Source organism: Phaseolus vulgaris, chromosome 8, assembly GCF_000499845.2.
Source record: "Phaseolus vulgaris cultivar G19833 chromosome 8, P. vulgaris v2.0, whole genome shotgun sequence".
In the NCBI taxonomy this organism is placed as follows: Eukaryota; Viridiplantae; Streptophyta; class Magnoliopsida; order Fabales; family Fabaceae; genus Phaseolus; species Phaseolus vulgaris.
In genome coordinates this window covers 53,027,005-53,037,955 of record NC_023752.2, presented here as the reverse complement: position 1 = coordinate 53,037,955, position 10,951 = coordinate 53,027,005, and the positions used below count along the sequence as shown (strand labels likewise).

The 10,951-nt window shown below is 34.9% G+C and overlaps 2 protein-coding genes across 3 annotated transcripts; one reads left to right on the top strand and one right to left on the bottom strand.

The window, feature by feature from the left end:
* The first annotated feature begins 1,956 nt into the window (after window positions 1-1,956).
* LOC137824002 (protodermal factor 1-like) lies at window positions 1,957-4,320 on the top strand. The gene is made up of 3 exons (XM_068629409.1): window positions 1,957-2,611; window positions 2,806-3,685; window positions 3,775-4,320. Exons 1-3 carry the CDS (start codon window positions 2,431-2,433, stop codon window positions 4,103-4,105), a joined length of 1,392 nt encoding a protein of 463 aa, XP_068485510.1. The 5' UTR covers window positions 1,957-2,430; the 3' UTR covers window positions 4,106-4,320.
* Window positions 4,321-6,069: 1,749 nt separating this feature from the next.
* LOC137824003 (uncharacterized) lies at window positions 6,070-7,816 on the bottom strand. 2 transcript variants are annotated; one of them, XM_068629410.1, is made up of 2 exons: window positions 7,577-7,711; window positions 6,070-7,438 (listed from the first exon to the last, which is right to left on the bottom strand). In XM_068629410.1, the coding sequence occupies exons 1-2, from the start codon at window positions 7,588-7,590 to the stop codon at window positions 6,382-6,384; spliced, it is 1,071 nt and encodes a 356-aa protein (XP_068485511.1). In that variant the 5' UTR covers window positions 7,591-7,711; the 3' UTR covers window positions 6,070-6,381. The 2 variants fall into 2 exon arrangements, with proteins under 2 accessions (XP_068485511.1, XP_068485514.1); XM_068629413.1 differs by having other exon boundaries at window positions 6,228-7,438; window positions 7,581-7,816.
* Window positions 7,817-10,951: the final 3,135 nt, after the last annotated feature.

The window sequence follows — 10,951 nt, the reverse complement described above, 5'->3', positions numbered from 1 at the left end:
ATAAGATCATTCCCTCATTGTTATAAAACGAAACAGAAGCATTCTCTCCTACAGAGGGTGAGAGAGAAAAATCAAATTATTTTAAAATGAAATTGAACTATAATAAATTGAATCGTTTGAGAAAAAAAATGGCATCATTTGTGCAAAATAAGTTTGGTTCAAGCAAAAAGCATTTTGTAAAATGCTATGATTATTTTTTTTAATTAAATTGTGCACAAAGCCAACAAACTAAACTAAGATAAATCATAAAATATTGAGTAATTTGAGAAAAACAAATGAAAATAAATCATTTTTGTAATAAAAGTTCACTTTCAACTAAATCATTTATGGTGAAGTGGTTAGATTGAATCTTTGGAAAAACCAAACTATTTACAACCCTACTATACTAAATTTATATAAAAAGGTTTATGTTTCATGAATATTTAATTCAAACAACAAAAGGGTACTCTTTCCAGAGTCCAAAATCTAAATTTTATGATTTTCAAGACATGAACACTGAAAAAAAAAGCTTGCAACATCATCTAGGGATTATAATGTGAGTTGGACTTGAATGCATCGTTTTTCTAACCCGTAAAAATGGCTAGGTAGAATTATTTTTTACTTATTCTATTTTTTCAAGTTGCAATCAGAGGAAGATGAATTGCATAAAAATAATCAAGGATTAAATTAATAAAAGAAGGTAGAAAAAATAATTTAAAAGTAAAAAAAAAAAAAGGTTTTCACCATTAAAAGACATGCCTAGTTCTTCCATGGGGTAATGAATGATCTCTGAAAAAGGTAGCAAACCAGCTTTCCCAAAACAGTGACAGTCCATGAAAACTTAACAACCCTATTGATGACAGACTTTCCAGTTTCAACTTCGATAACCATTTTACTTCCTCACACTAAACAACAGCTTTGTCTTTTGTATCTTAAACTACATAGGATCTATATGCTACACATTTATGTTTTGTGTTATCAACAACCATTTGAGTAAACTCTTTTCCTGTTATCTCTATTAGAGAAAGTATTGAAATTTTCTTTACCTGTCTGCAAGTAGCAAGTACCTGCATGTTTACAAATATATACACTTTCAACATACGATACAAACAAACCTTGCATAACATTGTCATTGTTAGTTTAAGTAGCTACAATACACAATAGTTGTATACACGTATTTCCACTCCAACAAAATACCAAGAAAATGGAATGTTTTAGAATCACAACTGTGTCACAATATCATAAGATATGACTCCATTAGTAAACAGAGTATTCATAAACAAATATGTAATGTGGAAATCAAGGATGCTTGATTAATAATACTTTCATGAAAATGTGAGGACAGCTTGTAATCTTACCGCCAAAAAAGAAGGAAAAAAGGCACTCCTATTCACTACTCTCCCCACATATTTTAGTAAACTCACCTACTCTCTGCCATTCTCATTTACTCCGAAATGACTCACACTTGTAGTTTAACACATATCCCTTTTAATTCTTGAATTGCCTTAGTTCAATGGGAATTTTTTTGTGGGTGTGCAAAATGATAAAAACATAAATTTTAATAAATATCAGTGTACTGATATTCATTACAATTTATGTGGTTGACATGGAGCACAGAATAGTGAACAGTGATCACCGCGAGTGCTTGAGTCAATTATGCATCCAACAAACTACTCCTCAAAGGAAAAGTTTTGGAAAAAATGTATCAAATACTCACCGTTGAGTTGGATTAACTTAGTACAAACCAACAATAAATGTATCTTTGTGTTCTTACTTTATACATCTATTAGAGAGGTAAAATCCAAGAAATAAGACATAAAGAAGAAGGAAGAAAAGAAAGCGAGGGAAATTGGTAAGTTACACCAAGCATGGTTTTGTAAATACCTAAAATCTTTCATGAGCATAATATTGAAAAATCATTCCTGGAGCATGTCTCCATCGGCCCCAATAAATGCATGGGTTGCTGTACATTTCTCTATCAAGAGTTTGATTTATTGAAAGATAAAGAAAGATGTGCACTTACTAAGCTTTCAGAATATAAACTCCTTTGGAGTAAGCACATCATGGATGTAATTTGTACCATTATATGCCAAATACACACACACACACCAAGCTAATGAGTAATCTCAGTAGAATCCAGCTCAAGCTCATGATCGACAAGAAACAACGCTGTCGTTAAGAGATAGGGCACATCATACGGGTACGTGTTGAACTGAATTCACGTCCAGCGTTTAAAGCTATTTTAGAAAATTCAGGCATTATTGCATGAAGTAGTAGTAAATATGGAGTAAATGCACCTGCAAAACATCAACTAACCCTCATACTCCTCCACCTGCTAATATTTACTCCACTCTGTGAACCATTTTATATATCATTCCCACTCCACTCCCCTCTCCAAACTCACACCTTCCCTTCTCTTCTTTCTTAGAGTGTTCTAAGCAGTCAGTGATAATGGAGAGGAAAAGACACAGTCCTGCTTCCATCACTATCTTCACATTGCTAGTTGGAGTGCTTTCCCAGAACCTTGTCATCCCTGTGACGTGTTCCACTACCCCCATTGAGGACCAGAAGAACAACAACTCTCCACGTCCACATACAGGAGGTCCTCCCACAGATTTATCAAATTCTCTGTGTAATTCTCTAACCGAACAATACTTTTTGTTTCATTATTTGTGTAAAATATATAAAGATATTGTTAATGGGCTCTTCAACTTGATAGCTACAGTAGGCCATTTACATTCAAATTTGAAGTATGAATGATCAAAAGCTCATTATTTGACATTTAACTTTCTAATATAATAGTATACGTTGCTTTTACTTCTTAAGGTTCATACTGCTCTCCATCTCATGGTTCTGGAGGAAGTGGTCAAGGAAGCACACATCATTCTCATCATGGAACACCCTCTCATCATGGAAGTCCATCACATCATGGATCCCCATCACATCACGGATCCCCATCACATCACGGATCCCCGTCACATGGAGGTGGAGGAAGTTCCAATCCAACCCCATGCACTCCCCCAGGTGGTGGAAGCTATGATCCAACTCCATCACCACCCTCAAGTGGTGGTGGAAGTTACAATCCAACCCCATCAACTCCCCCAGGTGGTGGTGGAAGCTATGACCCCACTCCATCACCACCCTCAGATGGTGGTGGAAGTTACAATCCAACCCCATCAACTCCCCCTAGTGGTGGAAGTTACAATCCAACTCCATCAACTCCCCCTGGTGGTGGAAGCTATGACCCAACCCCATCAACTCCCCCAGGTGGTGGAAGCTATGATCCAACTCCATCACCACCTACCTATGATCCAACTCCATCACCACCTGAGGGTGGTGGAAGTTACAATCCAACCCCATCAACTCCCCCAGGTGGTGGAAGCTATGATCCAACTCCATCACCACCTGAGGGTGGTGGAAGTTACAATCCAACCCCATCGCCACCTGATGGTAGCAATTGTGGAACTCCACCACAAGAGCCCTCTACTCCAACACCCTCAATCCCAACGACCCCGTCAACCCCTTCAACACCATCAAATCCTCCCTCAGGAGATGGTGGGTACTACAACTCACCACCAACTTACGGAGGTGGTAGCCCCCCAATCACTGTGAGCCCACCTTCAACCCCAATTGACCCAGGCACCCCCACTATCCCCTCCACACCCCCTTACCTTCCTTCCCCAACTCCTTTCACTGGTACATGCAAGTAAGTTTCCTTCATTACACTGCACTGTAAACTATCATATGAGATACAGACACTGTTAAGTAACCAATGGATTGTCCTCTAAATTGCAGCTACTGGAGTACTCACCCAGGAATCATCTGGGGATTGCTAGGCTGGTGGGGAACCTTAGGCCATGTATTTGGTGTCTCTAACGTGCCAAGTTTTGGTGCCAGTCTCAGCTTGCCACAAGCACTTTCCAACACTAGAACTGATGGACTAGGAGCACTCTACAGAGAAGGGACAGCTTCCTTTCTCAACTCCTTGGTGAACAATAGGTTCCCTTATACAACCCAGCAAGTCAGAGACAGTTTTGTAGCATCTCTTCGCTCAAATAAGGATGCAGCTGCACAAGCCAACCTCTTCAGGATGGCCAATGAGGGGCGAATGAAGCCTCGAGCATGATACAGTTAATTTGGCTTGTGTGTCACTTTACTTTGTTAAGAATATAATATCCAAGACTTCTAAGAGTGTGTTATTTAGGTTCTTATCATGTGTAAGATGGATATCGTTTTACTTTTCAAGTTCATGTTAGCCTATAAGGTTTCTTATTTTGTAATAAAATTAATATATTGTTACTTCTTTTCATTATATATGATAAAATGTTAAGTTCTTATTAAGTTATTTTCATTATATAACAATCTCATCAACTCGGCTAAAACGGAAGACAAAATCAGAACTACGACATGATTCATCAAATAAAAACTGAGGATTGTTTTAGGTACTGCACAGAACTTTCACCACTAAAGGGGTGCATCACCTTCTCATCAATGAAGGTCCAGCAATAGGAACATGCATAATCTATAAAAAAGAAATTGATTATTCATAAAGTTTAATCTAGAACTAGGCCTAGACTAGAAATGTTGATTCTTCATGCAGCATGAATTGCATTCAAGTTTTAAGAACGATTTGGGGAGTCTTACAAACTTGAGCAAGGTCCACAGTATAAAGTATGAATTTGTCTAGAATTGTTTCCTAGTGAAGTGCAAGGGAACGGTTTTGTTGCCAATAAACATAAAAACAAAGACAACAGATGGTCCAAGATGCTAGCAATGGTGCCCCTATGTGAATTGGGAATGATGAGTTATAGTGGCAGAGGAAGGATTAAGGCGCCATGTGGGCTCTAATTAATGCCTTTTAAGTACCTCAATGGGAAGTGTACAAGGCTGTGGAAATGGTCCACAACAATTACATTGGTAGGTAAAGACTATAAAAGGAGGGTAGTCTTCCCAGTGTAATGTAAAAAGATTCATTATATTTTTAAAACACAAACAAACAAGCAAAACCCAAAATAGCATCTGCAACTTACCAAATATTGATATCTTTAAAGACCTCCACTACTTTAGAGTACTTCGTAACTAGAATGGAAAATTGCTTTTATATATATTTACTTGTGTTGATGGTAAGGAATATAAAAAAATCATGAATCCTTTTCTGAGTTTCTTTAATTCAAAATTCTATCTAAATTAATTATACTAATTAGATAAATTTTAGGGGAAGGGGAGCAAAAAAAAAGTCGAAGAAAAAGTTGGATTGTGTGTTTCAAAAAACATTTATATTAGTTTATCCGATTGAACTCAAAACTTTCAACTTTAAAAATCCCAATGTGCATGTAACTTTGAAGTCCCAAAAGCTGTTGAATGCGTAAGATGACAAACAACAAGGATGATAAGAACGCATATAACTACAAATTTGACATAACTGCCGTTTTCAAGAGCATTCCTGTGCTTAGAATAGAACCTCCACTTGCAGGGACAACAACAGCACTAGATCATGACAAGATAAAAAGTTTCGATTTAGAGTTCCTGAGGAAGTGAAAAGAATTACCAGAATTACATGTTTATCGTCCCCAGGCTCCCTTATTTAAAAAATCTTATACCTTATAATTTATAGCAAAAGATAATTTTATAACTTGTTCCATCCTCTCCCCCTCCTTGTCAACTAGGAGGGTAAAAAGGGAGGGAATAGAGAGGAGTTAAAGGATTCTCCCTTATTCCATTCCTTTTGAGTGTCCTTTCTAAACATTCAAATTCCAAATAATGCCATCCTTTACCATCTCGTATAGTTTTTCTTCTTTCCACTACTCATCATTCGAAAAAATTATAAGCCCTCCTCCAAAGTTTGTTTCAATTAAATTAATTTCCTTTCTTATTAAACATAATGTTAGTCTTTCACATTAAAAATTTATCGTACAAATATTTCCACATTTTTCACCAGGTATAGATGTGAACTTGGGTTTAGATCACAGGACAAATTAGTCTAGTAGTCAAGCTTGCAGGGTCAAGCTCATAATTTGACAGCCACATTAAAAAGAGTCATTTAAAACGCAACTCCACTAGAGTATTCAAATTTCAAAGATTAACCCAGGATTAGTGCTTCAAATCTCAAGCCAAATGGTAGAAATATTTCAATTTTAACCAAATCTAGGATAACATTTAGCATACAGCTTGCTAAAGCACAGAGGGTATTGGTGCAAAGGTTCAGAGTCATACCTTTTACATGATAAATTCTCACAGTCACACCCAACTTAGAAATTTCAGCCCTTGAGACTTGGTATCTGATAAGAAAACACTGTAGCAGTTTTTACATGAAGTCAATGGATCTCTGATTGAATTTCAGAATAAATGAGAAGAAGGATAGGTCCGTTAAGTACAAGTGATTTCAATGCAGGAAAGTTTTGATCAGCTCATGTGAGATTCAAACCATTTAAAAATTTGGTCAGAGTGCAAGCTAGTCATCTCATGGTAAGCAAATGCAAGGTTTAGCTCCTCTTGGATATGAGAGACCAGATTATTATCCAGCAGAAGAGTTTTCTTCTCCTCAAGAGCCTTCTTCCATTTGATTTTTCGCCCATCTTTCTTCATATAACCATTTTGATTAATAAAGCCCTTTTCCTGAAATAACTCGAATAGCTTTATAGAAAGAGCCAGATCAAGCCCTGGAATTCTATCAGCTAAAGTATTGGGTGACAACGGGAATTCCATACATTCAACAACACCAACATCAATCCCTTTATCCTTTAGAACCTCTACATACTCATCTATTTTCTGCTGCCTGTAAAGATCTTTGGGCATGTGAACAAAAAGGGTAGGTGGGTAGTCCCCATTAAGATCAATTTGCTCAAACAACCCCTCCGCAATCATGAGCACGGTACTACTAAACTTCATAGCGGTGGCAAGCACCGACACAAAATACCCTCCAGAAGAAGCACCCAAAGCCACAAGAGGAAGCTTCTCAAGCTTCCTTCTACCAATCCACCATTCTATAATGTCTTTAACAACCAACACCTCTTTACCAAAAGTCCAACATCTCTGAGCACTTGAAATAGTAATAACAGCAAAACCTTGGGCAAGACCATGGAGTACAAGCAATCTTTCTTCAGGTAAACCAATGCAATCAGGGCATTCAGGGGACTTATCCCAAAAGTTGACGGCCCTGCCATTGCATCCATGAGCCAGAAAGAGAACACCTTTAGGTGATTCTGGCACTTGCCATATCAAATCAGTTCCATTCCGGAACTCTTTTGTGGGAAGCAAATGCACTAACAAGTCAAAGCTATTCCATTTTTGTTTAGGACGTTCATAAGCTAAACCGGGATTAGCACCATCACTATCATTATGAAATACTACAAAGAAAATCACTAACACTAGCATCAATGTAAGAAACATGAGAAAAACAGAGACCCGGCAATTGTGAGCGCCACTCCATGGCTTTGGTTTGTATCCACGCTTCAACATGCTGCAAGAAGGGTTGGCAGAAAGGGTGGAAAGATCAAAATTTTACAAAAATTAATTGAGAGAAGCTTGAAAAACCGTGAAGGGTCGATTCAAAATCAATTGCATAATTCAAAATCAGACTACGGTGTTGAAAACATACTCACATGGAATCATGTGGCGAAACTCCAAAATCTATACGCTGCAAGTTTTGAATCTCCAGGCGCAACGAGAATTCATTAGGTGAATCGTTGAAATGTTGTGTCAGTAAATTTTTTGCACTCAGAGTCGTTAAAATTAAATACAATATATATATATAGAAAAATTAAATAAAAAATTGACGGTAAGAGATTTAACTGCATTTACCCTGCACTGATCTTCTAACAACAGTGGATCCACATCTGTGAAGTGACAGAGTGAATAAAAAAAAACAAAAATTAACGTGAGAGAAACGTGGCGAGATCGGAGTTGTCCACAAGATCTAAAGGTGACTAGGATAGTTAAAAAACTGTTACTGTTCATAAAAATGAACAGTGATGCCTTTGCAGTTATTCTCATCTATAACAATACACAAGAACACAAGTTATTATTTTTTATTTTATTTTTAATAATATTTTTAAATTATAATACAGAACTTAAATATTTAAAATGTTTGCTTTTATACAAAAATTGCAAATATTTTTTCAGTGAGCTAAGAAAATAGAAACTATCTAATGTTGTTTTTATTATTTAAAATGAGATCAGTAAAACATAACTTTTCACTTCAAATATAGTTGAAAATTATTTATTTACAAGGTAAAAATTATAATTTTTTTATAAATGCATATATTGTACTGTAATTTGTACAGTTTTTTAGTCGTGTTATTATCAATGTAAAAGAAATTTTTCTAAACTAAGGAAACTTGCATTCCAACAAGTAAAACATGTATTTATTACCAATATACCTACACATGAAACTACGATTTTATACACAAAATTTATTAGAATATGCTAATATGAAATAGTTATTGGGCTTAACATGGCATCTTGGGCCCAGCTTGCACCTTTCAGATTTGTATTGAGCTAGTGGAATTGAGAAGGGGAAGCTTCTTCCTGCACCCCTACATTTTTCTTCATGCACCTTCACAATGTTATGTAAAGACCAAACTGACCCTATTATTTTTTAAAAACCCTAAAATGCACTTGAACTGTCTGGATTATGGAATTCGGAAAAATTTCGGATTGGCACTTTCGGTAAAAATTTCGGATCCACCGATACGTAATTTAAAATATACATTCTAGATTTAGAAATCTATAATTCAAAAAATAGCATTTCGGATCTTCCAATCCGTAACAGAATTAGGTTTTCAGATTCAGCAATCTGGAAATTAATAATTTATGCAAAATTTGCTTCCGAAACACCCTCTCATCTAGAAAAAAAATGATTCAGTTTTGGATTGATGAATCCGTAGTATACTCCCAAATCCTGATTTCAGGTAACTACGATGTTCTTTTTCAAATAAAAAGTCAAGGTCAGTTTCGAGATTTAGAAAATTGTGGGGTGCACGAAGAAAAAGGTATGGGTGCAGAAAGAAGAAGCCTAGAGAAGGAACAGCAGTGGGCCCACCGGTAAGTGACCGAAGAGAAAAAAAAAAGCTGAATCATGTGCATGTTTTGCTCCACAAATTTTGGCTTTTGACTTTTTCTTCTCCATCACGTTCCTCCTTTTCATATCTTTCTTTTTTTCAAAAACTATAAAGCAAACTCAATTTTTGTTTTCAATATGCTTAATCATGTGATTTTCTATTGTTCCTTACAATTATAATTATATATACTACTTTGTTCTTTAACTAGTTTCCCATTTCAACAAGACCACATGGGTTGATTCATCACAATCTTTACATTTTTTTGGTTTATATCATATATAAAATATTAAAATTAATTTATTATAATTTTAATGAAAATATATTCTTTCAAATATTACAGTTTTCTATTATATTATTTGAAATATGTAAACAAACAATAAGGTTGTAATTTAAATAATAAATATTAAGCTACAATTAAATGAAACTAACATTTTTAATGTGTATTTACTAGGATATGAAGCCATTAAATTATTTAAATTAATTAATTAATAAGATACTTAAAAGGTGCTTAATCAAGCAGCCAATTGAAGTATGATATAAGCAATTTGACAAAGATATTGCATCTATGCTTAGCCTATCATGTCACTAACTGTAACTGTAACTGCTTCAACTACTTAACATATCAGTGTCTCTTGTTTTTACTTAACTACTTAAATAATAACTTTTCTTCTCTATTTTTTACACGAATTCAGTCATGTAATTTTTTCTTCTTCTTTTCTTCCTCTTCTTTTCATATAATACCAAATGCACTTCTAGTTGGTTTGATTTTGCAGCACTATCAGAATATTTAGGTATACAATCACTATCATTTACCATATGTTTTAGAACTATACGTTTTTTCAACAATTAGCTGAACACAGCATTATTAGTAATCATTTTTTTTTGTTGGGATAAAACCCCAGTTTAGCAACTAAGATCTAAGATCTAACCTACACTCACTATTTTTTTCTAAGTTAACGTTGAACAACAAGTTCTTGAGATTTCACATACAAATTATTAATAACTCATGTCAATATTATGATAATTACATAAGGTGTGGTAAAAATAAGCGGTTCCATTCATTTTTTTTATCAATAAAAAATAAATTTAAATTAAAGTAAAGTATGTAAAGGGTGCTTCAAGTCGTATAATTAACTACCCTTACAAGTCTTACCCAATCCCACAAATGAAATTCTTCTATACATGTTATTACATGCTCCCATATAATCATAGACATTACTCTAGTTGCATAATGGTGTCATATCTTCCTTCCTAGACCTTAATTTATTAGTTTAGTTTCATTCTTTAGATTATGTAAAAACATTTGATGGTACAGTTTTGTTTTTAATCAACAATAAAAAAATATATAAATAAAAGTATTGGGTTACTCCAATCCATATAAAAAACTTTTATCCATATAAAAAAGTTATATTAATCTATTTCTATTACTGCATCTATCTCTCTTGAAATGAAACATTATGTACATAACAATTACATTGTTTCTTTCCTCGAAGTTTATATGTTTACATGCAACTTACAAAAGTTCTGAGAGTTGTTCTGTCAATCCACTTCCATCAAAAATTGAGATTTTTCAGTTTATGCCTAGAGGCAATCCTTTTGTACGTCCTCACATTTACATGTCAATCATTCAAATATATGCAGATAAGTGATGAAAACCGACTCTGAGTGAATTGAATTTAGACATGATGACAATGTTGGAGATCTCACATCGACTAGAGATTAGAGTCTTTCATTGTATATAAGTGGGTACAAACCTCCTCCTCATGAGCCGGTTTTATGAGGTTGAGTTAGGCTTAAAGTTCATTTCGTAACATGGTATCGGAGCCATTTCCAAGCCTATCATAGCGAGTATTTGTTGGGTTTATCAGGTCACCAACCATAATATGTTACCACGCACGAGCTGCTGTCACTCT